Here is a 16000-nt window from a genome sequence, read left to right as displayed (position 1 = left end):
CTGGCTGCCAAATATGCATACGCCCTCCATGTTGCTCGCACGTATTCATAACGTCCTTGGGTTGACGCTGCAACTGTGTTTCCGCGAGGTCCAGTTCGGCTCGCAGTTGTTTCTCTGCCACTCCCGGTTGAGTGGCTGCAAGATTCCTTTCAGGCGGGCGAACTCGTCCATGAACTGGCATCATCGACTCGCCGCAACCCGCAACCGAAACCCTACAACGGATCCAAAGGATTCGTCCGTGATCCACTCCGGTGGCGGCCTGTTAGCAATCTCGACACGCTATATTCCGGCCAAGTCAGCAGGAATCGCTTTTTGATCCGGGTCTGGAATTTTTCGTCCGGTCCGGTCGCGGAACTGGACTTGATATGCGATGCAGCGACTGTGTCCAGCGACTGTGTCCAGCGAGGTGACGTACCAAGCCAAACGCATGCCGCGTTTCCAGGCGACGGTGGTGCTCCCGTCAGGGCGACGATCGGACGTGTGAGATTACCGCGAGGTTCGAGCTTCGCTGGGATGCCCGCTGAAACAACTGAGCGGCACACAATGCTGTTCAAGCCGCCGTGGCGCACATGTCTCCCAGCGGAGAGGGAGTACGACAGTCCGCACCAATTCGTCCAGCTGGTAAACTTGTTGTGGATGCTTCCACACGTTACAGCACCGTAACATCTACACAATTTTCGGCGCACACAGGCAGTTCTTCAGGAGGAACATCGCTTGGGGACGTGGTAGTATTTCGGTTCGCGCGCATGCCATTTTTAATCTGGTGGCCTTTTCGACGATCGCTGGGCCGATAACATCATCCGAAACAGGATCGCCTAGCAGTGAAAATGACGTACTGGATAAAATACGCAGTATCGGACACTTATTCAAGAAATCCGCCACGATTTCTTTACGGGCTGCTTCTGATCCACCGCGGACATAAAGTTCATATTTCGCTTCGTTAACATGCAAACCGATAGTCCTTGGAAGTTCCGATACTTCAGCAAAATCTTTGACCACTGTCACTGGTTTACCGCCCAAGGTTCCGTTACTTCAAAGTTAAAAGCTTGGCCTTGCAAGATAGGCTTTTTTTTACATATTTTTGAATTCTTATCTCCCTTCTCGATTTTTCACTTTATAATTCGAGAATATCCTTAAGTTATTTGATCCTACACGTCAAGATACGTGTTGTGACTACCATGGCTGAAACAGCCACTGGCAGATCTGAAGAACTCCAGCCACAGCCCTTTGATGTTGAATCGTTCTTCGAGGCTTTCCCGGATGCCACCCCAGCAAACCAATGGTCCTTTGCCAAACCCGATGGTCCTTTGCCTTTGCCTTTGCCAATGGTCCCTTTGCTGCGAAAGCTTATGCCAGCTATATTTAATGATTTGATTAATGTTTGGGAAAATCCGAATGCGTGCTTAAACCCAGCAAAAGATCTCATCGAAGACTATGTCCCACCGATGATAACCAAGCTGATCCAGGAACAGGTCCCGCTTCTAGTGACTGAAGTTACCGAGGAAAATCGAAGACTGAAACCCCAGCTCTGTTCAGTGGAGGCCCAGCTAGCTGAAAGCCAGTGGAAATATAACGAACTGGCTGTGATCGTGAAAACCTTGAGTGACGACGTAAGTGCCATGAAAGTTAACCAAGCAGTACTTACCCTCCTCGGACACCGTCGGAATTGGTCGATTAGCGGTTCCACCCAATGGGTTTCTATCGTCCGCGATGACGCCTGCCAAAGAGGATGTTTTTGAAAGCTTCGAACAAAGTTTCCCCCCACTCAGCAGTCAGCAGACGCCCTTGTCAACCCCGGAAATTAAAGTCGTCCCTCCGTGTTTCGATAGCCCCTCTCTCAATTCGTCGGACACGCGGAACTCCTGGGCGACAGTGGCCAAAAAGAAAAAGCTGGCACGCGGTACACGTGATATGCGGACTGCAGGCAGCGGAGACGTCGTGATGTCAACACTGCAGCTGAAACGCGTCATGAAGCCAGACAGAGAGAAAGAGAAGAAAGACTTCTGTTTACACGGCATCCCCCCTCTGGATCAGACCAACATTTGTCACTTGAAGATTACGGAAAAGATCTCAAATGTGCAGTTGAATCAAACGGGATCTCTGTCACATTTGTGTCTATTTATTCTGCTAAAAATGGTCGTAAGAACGGCTTGTTTGCGCGTGTTGGTTCGTTTGCCAATGAATCAGACAAGTAAGATAGAACAAGAAAAACAAACAAATACCATTATGGGGTACACGTTATTATAGTAACAAATTAGGCGAAAAATAAGCATGTATGCAAGAATCAAATGCGGCAAAAAGTGGTTAACTGGAGAAATGCCGGAAATAAATGCAAAATTACCCGAGATGATGTCCTTTTCGTGGGGCGGTGTCCGCGCTCATTTCTCACAGAATTTCCGGAGAACTTTCGTGTCCGGATCCGCGAGGCACATCTGCATGTCTCATCCCCGCTTCCTGCTGAGGCAGCATTTCGGCCGGTCGTCTAGCGCGCTTGCGCCCTTTAGTTGGCGCTTGTCCGGGGGCAACACGGCGCAAGGTGGATGCGGCGTGACGGACGCGGGCGCTCTGTTGGTGTATGGCAAACGGCTGCTGGGAGGTCACAGTGTGAACAGACCCGTCGGTGAGACGCACACGCTGAACCCGTGCGTACTCACACTCAACTCCAGGTGGCCCATCGTTAATGGAGACCACCGGGAAATAGCCCTCCTGGTGAACAACTTCGACGATGTCATCCAGTCGGATGGTGATGCGCTTCTCAGGGCGGATTCCAGGGTCACCCAAAAATTCGGCGTAGGCCACCAGGCGGTCCTCGGCGGCGGCCGCTTTCGTACCGACACCCATAATATCGGCCACGGTGTAGGTAGGTTGCTCGTCGGTAATTCCGCTGCACATGCGGTCGATGACGATGAACCGGCGTCCAGGACGTGGCTTCGTATACACGTCAGACCCATTCAAAACAACCTGGTCGCCCAGGTTAAAGCGGTATCCTTCCGCTGGCGTCTTGGGCTGTATGGCTTGAATAACGTCGGCATGGTACTGCTCCAGTATGCCATGGATTTCGTTGAGGCGGCGGGCACAGGCTTCGTTGTCAGCGCTGCAGGCACTCAGGGCGCGGATTGACACTGATCTTGTGCCTTAGTTCGACAATTCTACAGCCAATCGGGCCACCGGATTTTGCGGACATTTGGCCACCACATGACCTGTGTGTCCGCAGCAAAAACACGTCCGCGAGGAGCCTGCAGACGGAATTGGAGCGGTGATCGGTCGGTGCCGTTTAGGAGAAATGGATGGCATAATGTCACCGTCCATGTCACCGTAGGCGGTCGTTGGACGAAGAAAGTTCCAGCGGGATGCATTTCTGGCGGCCGCTGCCTGATGATCACGGCGTGATGGCTGGCCGTATGACGGGGATCGTTCTCCCCTCTTCGCCACCATAATCGCTCGCGAATCGTATCGGCTGACGATCCATGGCGCTCGAATCAACTAGTGTTGATAAAATCGGGCATGCATAAGGTAAACTTCGGGAAGTATACGGCGACAAACTGGAATTCAGTAAACGTTCGGAAACTTGCGGACTAGTGACTGCTGATTGCACTACTGGACGGTAAATGAAGTGTGCACGCAGTGCGGTAGACCGGCTGGCCTCTTTATGCTCGAATACGATTGGCGCGGTGTTGGGTTGGGGATTTCCACTGGCCGGCACCTTTGATGTGCGGCATCCTTACTGCGGGGAAATCGGCCTTCATAGCCAAACAAAAGATCGGTAGCGTCGGGCTGGCACTTTTCAAAAGGTTTTCACTGGTTGTGCGTGATGTGGATAAAATCAAGGGAAATACGGAATTAACTGTAACGTTTTGCGCTTGCTGTTCAACGTTTGTTTTAGCGCTTGCCAGAGATGGAATGGTTCCCGTAATAATGGACATCTTTTTAGGTTTTCGCTGGCGGCGCTTTCGTACGGCATGGTCAGTTGGCATCTGTTGATGGATTTCCGCTGCAGAAATTTCGGCGCATCCAAATGGTAAAATATCGGCTAATGGCAGCGGCGGCGGTATCCCGTGGTCGTTATTACACTGTGGAGGCGATATCGGTTCGGGTTGTTCCGGCAGTACCGGTATTGCATTCGGGATACCGTAATCCGGTTGTTTAACGGTGGAAGACGGACATTCGATCTCGTACTCTTGAGGCGGTTGGCCATACCACAGCTTCGGCTTCATTCTTTCGTAAAACGGTTTCAAACTGGCTCCACTAACCTTTTGCATTCGTTCGTTGGTCTGAACGTGGACAGTAGTCGCCATTAGGAGATACGGCGTTGACGTGACCCACTGGCGTCGCCGCTAGTGTTTTTTTGGCTGGTCACTCTTCAAGTACACTTTCTCCGTAACGGGTCCAAAATCCGCTGGTTTGGTTGGGCAGCGATCGCTGTGATGACCCGGAACACCGCAGAACCAGCACTTCGGTGGTTTTTGCTGATAAGGACGTCGCTCTTGATCGCTGGTACGGGCTGGTTTGAGTGGCTGCGGTGGGCACGACGATGTGGGCTGCTCGGCCGGCTTGGGCTTCTCTGCCGATGTCGGCACCGGTTCGCTGGTGCGGGCCGAAAAAGACGGTTTCGGTTTCCATTTCTGCTTCTCCGGCTTCGATTCCGCGGTGGGTTTTGATCGCCGACTCAACGTTTCGTCAATGGCCACGGCCCGGCGCATGCGGGTCTGGAAATCGTGGATGGTGGCCGGTGCAAAGCTCACGATGCTGCGGTAAAGCTCAGGATGGCCGGCCAGGCCTGTTGGTGAGAAACCCGACCACTTCCAACTCCGACATGTCCGGGTTGACGGCAAAGGTCAACACTTGAATTGCCTCAATGCACTGGTCCGGTGTCTCCGAACCGGTGTACTGGCGCTCTTGCAGAGCCAACCGGGCTTTCCACGCGCGGTCCTGATCATGGAAACGATCGATCAGGACTTTCTTCAGTTCGGTGTACGTCCGGTCTGGCTTCTGGGCGTCGATGCGCATGAACACTTTTAACGCTTGGCCTCCAAAATGGGATGGTATTGCTGCCAGCTTTGCGGTATCGGTCCACTGATTGGCCTTGGCAGCGCGCTCGAACAGCACAAACCAGTGCTGAATGTCCATGTCGGAGTCAGCGAACGTCGGCGGTTTCACAAACTTCAGGTTAGACTTCGGTATGGGCTGATGCGGTGCTTCGGTGACGTACGCTAGACGCGGTTCAGCGGCAGCTTGACGCAGCGGTGGTGTTGGACTCGGCGTTTGCGGTGACTTCTTGCGCCGTTCCTTCTCGAAAGCCTTGGCCAGGGTATCAGCCAGTTGATCCGGATCCAGCACCATTAGATGCTGGTTAGCTGTCGGTGAACACTCGGGGCGGTTGGCGCGGTATTCCGGAGACGGTCGTGAAACCACTGTTTCAGCCATCGGTGAGTTACTGCGACTATCGGACAGACGGGAGTTTTCTGCGGCCAGCTTCGCATTCTAGGCCTGCAGTTAGGCGATGTACGAGGACCGATCCTGGAAAACACGTTCATCCTTGGGGATGGACGTACGGCCATGGGCGGTTGGCAACACCGCAGCAAATGGCGCTGCCTGCGGTTTTAATGGCGGAGCAAAAGAAATTTTTGACGGTGGCCAATGAGTTGCCGCTTTGGATGGACATGTTTGAGGAGTCGGACGACCGGCGGGATTGCTGAGAAGGAGCTGGGGGAGGTTCGGCGTGAATGTCAGCCACGGTGATGATAGCGTCGGAGTTCATCCTAGGACTGGAGACTGCACTTACTTGCTGGCCCGGTGTGTTCCGTGCGTGCTGATCTTAACGGCGAATAGACTGTGGTTCTTTATCGGCCATGGACATGTTAGACGACGGACGCGGATGGCTGTTCGGTGCAGGTTCGAATCCGTAGCGGACGGGTTCCTTCTTGTTACGCATTGGCTTCGACATGGTTTCTGAACGCCGATGAATCGTGAACGTGATTGGCCCGAAAACCCTTCGAGCGGGGTAATTCTCAAATCCGATTGGTCGGTCACTGGCTCCGCCTCTTTTCGAGTCCGCGGTAGACGCTAAGTAGATGTAGGGAAAAACTTCGGAAACCTTCGCGGTTTTGACTTGGTGGCTTCTCTCCGTTGGTGCAAATGGTGCCAGAAATGAATGGCAAAATTAACTATCGGTTCCAGGATAAAATCGGAGAGGAAGATGCGGAAGATTGAGTGCTTCGGATAATGGTTCCTAGATTATTCCTCGTTGCGAGCTGGTAGGCTCAAGCAACGCGGTAACAACTAGAGGCTTCCGTTCCTCTATGTTACAGGTGGTGGTGTGTATAACGGTCCCGTAATGGGAAGATCAGGCGAAAGAGAAAAACTGGAACAAAACTGTGGTTTTATTCATAAACAAAAACATCATCGGAAGACAAATCTGCGCGATGGTAATGCGCTGGAAAAATCACAGAGAAAAATCAGGTGAAAAAATCAGAATGATATCATAATCGGAAAAAGCACACTCAACTCGATCGGATATGCCGATGAGGATAAACAGAACAGGGAATCACACCCTATGCGTCATCTACTCTCACACTTGGTTGGCATATCTATGTTTGTGTTCCTCAATATTAATAATTTTGGCATGTAGCCAAAACAATAACGTAAAATTTTTAGCTTGATAATATCCTGCATAATGAATAGAACAAAAGTTTCTTTGAATCGGCGAAAAGTATTACGGTAAAGACGAACAATTTTTAAAAGCATTTTTCAAAAGAAAGGCCTTCCAGAAATTTTTGAAGGTGTACATGTGTGGAAGTACAGCAGACTTGTTACTAGGAGACAAATAGACTTTGAACCTTTCTCTGCTAGTCACATGGCTTACTTCTAGTCGCTCACTCTGCTGAAGAGTCCGTTTTTCTGCTTGTGTTCCTGTGTTGCTTACCTATTTACTATTTTATTTACTTACATAAATCTCCCGTACTGTCGTCTGGTTAGAACGGACATTATAGGATACGCGTGGGCGCATCAAGATACGTGGTAACTGGTACGTGAAGTTAAGTACTGCATCAAATACAAATTATCTTAAAGGGCGTTAAAATTGTATTCAGTGTTGTGGCATTCGGGGTCTTAGGGATTTTTGTACGTTGAATTTCTCCAATATCACAGTATTAAATTCAAGCCTCGCTTTTTCAAAAAACCCCAAAGTTTGGAAATTGATCCATCTTCAAAACATTTTGAGACAGCATACTGAAATAATATAAGCCAAGAAACCCCATTACCGGACTGATTTCGATTTGAGTCTGGAATATCGGTGTTGGTGAGTGAAGTCGTTGGAGCAACCTGTTCGTTCTCTTTGCATTCTTTTGTGGTTAGGCTGTTTCGGGAAGAATTACGCTGCGTGAGAATTCTACCAGCTCTCACGCTAGCATCCTTAATCATTACGTAGAATATCATAACGATGATATGGTATTTTACCAGGCGCAGCTAATTTAATCGTTTTTGCTTGAAACACGCACAGACAATGCTAAGTTTTCTGAAAATGCAAAAACATGCATTGTTAAGTATGTATTTGCAGTGATTCGCTGCCAATGCTTATTGCTCTCTGTGTTAGAATTTGGGTGGTTTGCTTTAATGAAGAGTAATTCAAGCATCGTAAACATTGCAAACGTAGTATCTATACTCAGTAACATAGTCAAATTGACTAAACTTTTGAGTAGCAACTTCTGCTTGAAGGTCGATGTATGGGCTGGGTGCCAACATGAGTAACAGATATTAGGAACGGTTACACTCATTAATTCTAGCACTCTGCCATTGCACGGTTTGCAATGGCAGAGTCTTGCACCCAAAGAAGTCTTGCTTTGATGTATGAACTATGATGTATCAGAAACTAACTGTCGTGCGAAGAGTGGTTAGCCAGACCGCACTAGCTTTGATTTTGTTTTATTTCTTAGATGGTTCTTAACTTTCTAGGTTTCTTTGGTTTTCTTAGCTTCTTAGTTCCTTTGGTTTTTGGAAGCTTATGGCTATTTTTAAGCGAGTTTCTTATATTATTGTACGCAGTTCCGATCTGTCCCCCTGTTGTAACATTGAGCGAACGAGGTATTTCTGGGTTTTGCGATATTTAGCGCCTGCTTTAATACCTGAAGAGCTTTTCACTTTCCCCACTGGGTAGTCCGGGACCAACATTTTAGAGTGAAGAATAGAAAAACTTATGAAGAATAGAAGTACATATGAACTCCAAAATCTAGGTCAATAGGTCGCGCCCGGTTTAATTTTTACTAGTATATCAGAATGATGAATATTTATCCGAATGGATGATGAAGAATAACAGCTACAAATCCAATCTTCCCGACTTAACCGCATTCTGTCCAGCTTTCAAGTTCGCTGTTCCGTTACTCTGAAGTTCTGAGCAGTTTGTGGTGGGTTGGATTGCCGATTCTGGGGGTTCGCTAAGGGAGCGCTTGGATGGCACGGATTTTTCTTTGTTCTCCATGATACTGCTCTTCCGCGCTCCATCTTCAGAAACTTCGCGAAGAACCCACATCTGCTTTTGTGCGTCCTGAGCGCACATCACTCGCTACGCTTAGAGCATCTTTGGCGATTAAAAAGCGAGTACAGCGGGCGGCGAAGTTCGGTTGATGCCGCTAATCGGCTTTGTTTCATAAACACGTATTGCCATCTGTTGTGTTCCGAGCAACTTGGACATATTTGGAAATATTTAGAAATATTTAGAAATATTTGGAAATTTAAAAATATTTAGAATTATTTAAGGTCGTTGGTTTTACGAGATTTTTTTGTAACTTATAGGCTTTTTTCCTTTTTGTTATAGTGCCATAGCTGTTCGGCATCGCGTAATTTGACGATGTTTGGTTCCGCGACTAAACAGTCGTGGCAGTCCATACTGAAAAAGCCTGAAGTCTCTATGGAGAACGAGGAGTATGAAGTTGAATGTATCCGAAAAAAGCGATACCGGAACGATCAGGTGGAATACTATGTCAAGTATACCGGGTATGATGAATGTGAATCTTGCTGGATCCCGGAAAGCGATCTCGACAACGCGCGCGAAGCTGTGGCTACATTTGAGCGGACATCAAAAAGGCGCAGAGAAATCGGTAATGTTCTGGCTAGTTGACTAAGACCTTCTACGTTGAGGTGTTGTCATGACAACGATCTGTAATAGAAAATGTACCAAGTGCGGATACATCGGTGCCGAGCGCAAAACTGCAGCGTCCGCTTCCGACTGTCCCAACCACTGGTTTTGGCTCTCACCGCTTCAAAGAGCGCAAGGACTTTGAGGTAAGGGACCTGTACATCTATCCCAACCGCTTTGTTAGCGGGTACTTGGCTTATTTTATGGATGGCACACGCGTTTGGCCGCGCCGCGCGCGGACATTCTACGTGAGGTTTGTTGCGTAACGTGTGCAAATAGATACGCGGAAAACTCGTTTCCTAGAGCTGCATAAGGAACGGGATAAAATAAAGCTTACAAATCTGCGTTATCTAGAAGGAATTTTTTTGGCATTCAGCTGAATAACAATGAAATCATTAATCGTTTCAATCTTTGAATTTCAAGGACCAGAAATTCGCTCAGGCAGAAAAGTGAAGGAGGTTCTCAGTAACATCGAGAAGTCCGTACAGTAGGTAGCGTGCCAGCATGTTCTCAGATTCTTCATACTTTGTTTCTTCAATCGTTGTCTTGTGAACCCTGCGTGGAAAACGCTCTGCACCTATCTGTAGCTCGGACCCCTGCTGAATTTGTATAAATAGGCCGTGGAGGTTTTCAGTTTGCCGGTTTCTGTTTGCAAGTTTTGCCACTTTCCCATAAGCCAGACCGCTGCCTCAGAACCGCTCAGAAGCTCGAAAAATTAAAATTCAGGCAGAAGCGTTTATTACGTTCCACTGGAGCCAAAATGATTCACAGCGTCAGTTTCTCAGAGGGACGGGCGGTATACAGCCATGCGAGATTTAGTAATAAAGTAGTAACGAGATTGAGCATGTATGTGATGTGATGCCCTATCGATATGCGCACGCCGGCACGCGCACTGTACCACTTAAGGGAGCAACGTCCTTAATCACTTAATCACCTAGGACGGAAGCAATTGGGAATGCGATTTAACCACTTCGAAACTGCGACTGAGATTGAGCTTCGTAGTTATTTCTCATGAACGACGATCTTCCAGTAAGCGCGAGTCATTAGGGAATTTTAGATTTTCACATGGTTCAGGCTCCGTCCACTAGAAACTACTGCGTCACATAAACAGTACGTTACCAGACTGAAAATCGTTTAAAATGCTTGTACGGATGCACACTTGCAGTGACTTACAGCTGAAAAATAAATCGAATCGAGAGTGCCGAGAGCGTGACCAACCTGCTCTCGGGGAGGCGGTTAGAGCACACAAAAAAGATCCACAGGCAGCAAACGCTGGCTTGTCGCTCAGCCATACGGCTGAGCCGTTGCACAGATCCACGCAAGGCAGATAGTTTTTACGCGTCAGCCAACGACGTTAGGTTACGGCGCCTTACGTCGCGAACGGACGTAAATCGACCCGTAACGCCAACTTCTACCCGCAAGTCGAACTGGACGGAACTTGTTTTGTGAAATCTGAAATTCGCTATTAGCTCTCGTTGCACACACCGACCGTCGCTACTACCGATTGTTAGGCGTTTCGCAAAACAAAAACTGCTGTTTCATTATGAGACAACATATTCAAAAAATAGTGCTCAGTTTTGCAGAACCTGGGCATCCTCACACAGTAATAAACGCAGTCTGCTTTCATTTTACGGGCTTCTCCTTTGCTGCGGGGTAGTAAAGAGCTGTTGTTCAAGCCCATATGTAAGCGCTGGGTATTTCCAAAACGCTACGGAATGTTTTCTAAAAAGCGGATGAAGTCGCGTCTGGGGATGTACTGGCAAACCTCTTAGTGCCCGGAGGCAGTCGCAAATGCTTTTTTTCCGATTTTTCAGTTCTTGTCTGGGGCGGTAAAGAGTTTTCGAGACGTACCGTTCTCTTATCCGTCCCGCTGGGAAAGCAGTAAAGGGTTTGAATTGTTATTGGTCAAATCATACTCGTTACATAAATGTTAGAGAAAAAGCGCACAAAATTACGACAGAAAAATTTCGTGCAGCCTATCCTGCCCTTCCATGGTGCCAGCACTGACGTTCCTTTCCGCCTTGGATTTGTATCGACAACCGCTGCCGTAGAATTTCGTGCGAACGTGCTTCTCCCGCGTGTGTGTTCAGTGTCTTTTTCTTATCTCTTTGACGATTGCAGTTGCCGACGGTCCTCATGGACCAAGCGTCTCGAAGGCGATCGGTACGATAGGTAACGGCCATCCAGCTAAGAGTAAAGTCTGGACTTCTTTTGCGCTTGCACGGCGGCTGCGCCCGCGATGGCGGAAGTACTGCAGCTTTGACATGCGATGGCGTAACCGTGTCTATGCATGCTACGTCCCATGCGAGACACATTCGGCGTTTCCAAGTGAATGTCCTGCAGCCGTACGGGCGGCTTTCGGTAGTGCGGGTGGTGCCGCGCGGCTCCAGTTTTGCAGGTACACCAGCGGATACAAAAGCTCTGCAAAAGTTGCTGTTTAACCCTCCGTGACGCGCATGCCGTCCGACGGAAAAGGCACGTGACATGATGACAACCCGTGGTGTCCCCTAGCCATCAACTGCTTTATGGCATTTAGCGCAGTGAGGAAGGTTGCAGTGTATCAGATCGTGGCATAGAGATAGAGACCAACAGTGATCTTTAGTTCGTCGTCACTAGGCAGATTGCCGATGTCAGCCGAAGGCAGAGCGTTTAGCCAGGGGCCGGCTTCCGGCCTAGACTAGACAAATAAACGCGGTAAACGCGCTGTATTGATCTCATTGCCTTGAAACAGTCCCAGCAGGGTAGATAAGGAGACGTTGCATAACGGTAAGTCCCAGCCCTTTTGAGGCTTCCGGAATGTAGGTGCTGGGTGCACCGGCTTCCTTCCTTCCTTCCTTCCTTTTCCTTGACAAATTACGGATGCGATGGCGTTTTTTCCGGGCTTCAATTACTAAGTACAGACAACCGCAGGGCAAATGCGATAAACTCTTGGATATTTATCAGCAAAACCGCACACCGCTAGCTGAGCTGACCAGCAAGCTGAACCACGTTAGCTATGTGAACGTTCACAGTCAGCATCTAAATTTCCAGAGGCCAGAGGGAATGCCAGCGAGATCTCCTAATGCGTGAACTGTTTCGAGAGATTTTTTATTGTGCATAGTACTGCACGTCGGCCCGCCTTTTCCTTACATTTAATCGCTTGGCAATGTTTTCAGGTTACCAAGGAAAGTACTCGTCAGGCGCAGCGTAATGCGGTAATACCGACCGCAGCACAGCCAGCTCCATTGGAGCGCTTGTCGAATCGTGATTTTGGACGACCTTCGAAGGGACACCGCAACGGACGCTCGGTTAAAGAATCCGGATTTTTTCCCCAGGTTTGCTGACAGATTGTGATACTAATTACTCTGCATCTGCTCCTTAACATCCGATTAGTAAAGGAATGGTGAACTGGGTGTAACGTACACCCAGTTTTCTAATGAAATAATTATAAGGGGATGACAATCAATGAGTAATATTTTGCCTGTAACACTAGTTTTCACTCTCGTTTTTCGTAGGTGTCGATCACCGGTCAGATAAGCGCTCCGCTTCCGGCATCGGTTCCACATTCCATTGCCGTGGTCACTAACGGACAATCTGGCGTCGAGCAGGGCAAACTGGTGGTAAACATCATCGCCTTTAAACCGGCACAACTGCGCATCCGCTCACTCAACGATGTGCAGTACTTGATCAATTACGCCGATCATCCGCAGGACTTCGTGCCACATGCTGTATGCATCCAGCACATCCCGGTGCATGTTGCAGAGTATCTCGCTCAAACTCCGATTATGTGGCTCCAGCCGGATTAGAGCTGTATTCGTACAGAAATGCCCATTGCAGGTGATTAACGGTGGTCCGCTGACTGACGTATTGGTTTTACAGTAGCGCCGCTTCTGGCACCGAGTTCTTCCGTCAGGATGTACTGTATCTCGTGGAATGAAATCTCATTTCTGTTTGTTGTTCATCATGTCCTGATAGAATTTCCTGTGAAACTTGTGATACAGATCCTCCCAAAGATAAGTTTCCTAACTTAATTCCCACTTCCCGTGGATAAAAAGGCTCAGTATTTTTTTGCATTTGTGATGCAGTGATGCATTTTTGGTTTTTGTCAGAACTAGTAGTGGTGGCTACAAAACTCTGCGGTATTAAAGTGCTGCTTGAGTTAGCGCTGTATACGGTTAACGGTTTTTGGCGAATAAAATATAAATACTGCATTAACGATTTTTGCATCGAATGACCGAAAGACCAACTTGAATCGACCGCAACCGCAATTTAATATTCAGCGCTTCGAGAGAGCTAACAACTGGTTAAAATAGGATGCAAGGTCACGAAGTCTACTAAGACTAGGACTATCTCAAACGACAAACAGATTTCTGTGCGGTCATATTGCAGAGAAGAACGTCCCGTAGGAACGAAAAAAGAAACAACACTCAGCGAGTTTAGCAGGGTTGTGCCGTTGTGGTGTGTCGTGATTCTTGTTATCTTACTTTGTGCGTAATTACTGTGCTTTTCCGCCTTAGCAACTTTCCGTTGTATTGCTTGTTATTGTACTTATTCCTTATTCAGTGGTTCTGCTGATTTTGCCAGCAGCTGTTCATGACACTGCCGTCTGATGCTCCTTCATCTGCTCCTGCTCCAGCATTTCAGGCTGGTCGTCAGGAACTGTAGGCGTCAGCGCTTTAGTGACAAGCGGTGCGCTCGGTTCTTCGGGTTCAAAAGGTACTGTCGGTGCAGTTGGTGTACCGTGCATTTCCCTTGCATTAGGTGCTTTCGGTGTTGCGCGCTCATCCGGATGCAGCCAATATCGCGGCCGCATCTGATCTTGATATCGCTAACAGTTTAGTTAACAAGCACTATCCATATGCGTGATCCTTCCCGCTTAACCAGGTGGCTTCTTTGCCAATCGACTGTTCGACTCCGCTGGCAATTTCGCACCATCACGTAATCCCCAACTTGGAAATTCGTTGCCTTTGTTTGCATGTCGAAGTCCTGCTGGTAGCGTCGCCGGTTGCTTCCGTCGTGGTCAACATGGCACGCGCCAGCAAGTCCACCTGTGAACGCAGCTTCCGGTAAAGGAAAAATTCTACGGGACTTCCCTGTCGGAGGAGCGCTTGACGATGCCGTCCTTGAACGTTTTAACAAAATGCCCAGCCTGGCTGTTCGATTATGGATCGTCAGGCGATGTTCGCAGATGACAGACACCGTGTTCCGCGCATGTAGCCGGCAGGAAGGTGGACGGGTGGATGGTGGATCCTCAATGAAGGTCATCCACCTTTCTGTAAAGGTCATCCACCTTTCTTCACAGTCCGTCCACCATTCTTTAAATGTAATTCAAAATTATGCAGGGGAATACCTCGATCTTAGCCTATGCGCACCAGCGTATTTGTCAGTCCAAATGGCAATAAGCCTGCTTTATTTATTACAGTACGTCTGTTTATTGGATCAAGCAAGTAGGCTAACAGTATCACGCATGCAGCGCATATGAACATACAATCTGACTAAATGAGGAGGCTACGGTCTATGTTAAAAAGCCAGCGAACAGCCTTTTTTGCCCGCTGAGGCGGGTTGATCAATGCAGCCTCTCTGTTGTGACTATAAATAGACCGAAGACAGCGCATTCCAGTGCTGCCAAAAAAGCGCAAGCGGAGTGCTGCCTTGCTGTATCGATCGATCGGCACATGTGTGTGTGAGTGGGTAAATCCGCTCGCATTCACCTACACACGTATGAGTGTGGCTGTCTGTGCGCGTACTAGCTGTACAAACCGGTTTTCGCTGTCTTCGCTACAACGCATACCCTAAACCCGTAGCTTCCTTTCTTGCTCGCATTGTAGTCGCTCTGTCGGCAAATGTTCTTGCAGATGGTAGAAAAGTCCTTAACTTCCAAGTCTTCCATTAAGTAATTTTTTTCATGGCTAGCATTAGTAAAATTCACGTCTTCTTGTGACTAATCGGTTACTATCGGTGGCTATCCCATACGCCTCTAATTTTAAATCATCAGTAAAAAACGAGCGACATAAGCGAAAAGTTATTACTGTACGCTATTAGAGGACAAAACTGCCAAAAACGAATTAACATACCCACCGATCTGTCGATCTGATGGCGGCTACCATTGATCCATCCAGTTGTTGCTCTCAAAGAAATACATTGAGAAAAATGGCTTCGTAGTTAGATCAATGGATATAGCCGGCAGAATGGTGGATGAGAAAGGTGGATGACCTTTCCAGAAAGGTGGATGACCTTCATTGAGTATCCACCATCCACCCGTCCACCTTCCTGCCGGCTACACGCGCATAGGTCGCCGAACTCCTGCGAAGTGAACTGTGTGAATTGTGAATTGCCCGCTGCCACTTCGACATACGCACCGTATCGGGTGAACAGGTTTCACAGCGTCTCGAGAACACCATCGGTAGTGGCGAGCTTCATCTCTACGACCTCCGACTACTTCGACAAGGCATATGATGAACATCGTCCCGTTGAGCGGAATTTCTAACTTCTAAGTTTATGTGGACCCGCTTCCACGGAGCATCGAGAACTTCCTACTGCGACGGCGCAACCTTGGCGGTTTCCTTTGCTCGCCCGGAGCAGATACGGCACTGTCGGGACATGTTCTCGGTGACTTTGCTCATTTGTGGCCACCAGCAGTATCCCCGCGCTTTGCCCTTCATCTTCCCCGATCCCATGTGGGCGGCATCAAGGCAGTCAAGTATCAGCTGCCGGTGTTTCGCTGGTACGACTGTCCGGGAGCCCCTGCAGATGCAGTCGTTTGCCCCACCAGCTAGTGTTCGAGCCGTTTGTAAAGACTCAAATATTTCTCAAAAGAGGCAGTCCACCCATTCATCATTCATGACGTACTCGGACAGTTCCTGCTCGATGGTGGTCTCCCGCGCGATCGCT

The 16000-nt window shown here is 48.6% G+C and overlaps 1 protein-coding gene across 1 annotated transcript; it reads left to right on the top strand.

Annotated features, from left to right (window-relative positions):
* Positions 1 to 6830: 6830 nt before the first annotated feature.
* LOC129597471 (uncharacterized) lies at positions 6831 to 13271 on the top strand. Its single transcript, XM_055495038.1, has 5 exons — positions 6831 to 7024; positions 8810 to 9092; positions 9161 to 9276; positions 12286 to 12444; positions 12625 to 13271. The coding sequence occupies exons 2-5, from the start codon at positions 8843 to 8845 to the stop codon at positions 12913 to 12915; spliced, it is 816 nt and encodes a 271-aa protein (XP_055351013.1). The 5' UTR covers positions 6831 to 7024; positions 8810 to 8842; the 3' UTR covers positions 12916 to 13271.
* The last annotated feature ends 2729 nt before the right edge of the window (positions 13272 to 16000 follow it).

The sequence above is a fragment of the Paramacrobiotus metropolitanus genome, unplaced genomic scaffold (genome assembly GCF_019649055.1).
Source record: "Paramacrobiotus metropolitanus isolate TYO unplaced genomic scaffold, Prichtersi_v1.0 Parri_scaffold0000105, whole genome shotgun sequence".
Classification (NCBI taxonomy): Eukaryota; Metazoa; Tardigrada; class Eutardigrada; order Parachela; family Macrobiotidae; genus Paramacrobiotus; species Paramacrobiotus metropolitanus.
The sequence above is the reverse complement of the archived record's forward strand: the minus strand, read 5'-3'. Positions and strand labels throughout refer to the sequence as shown.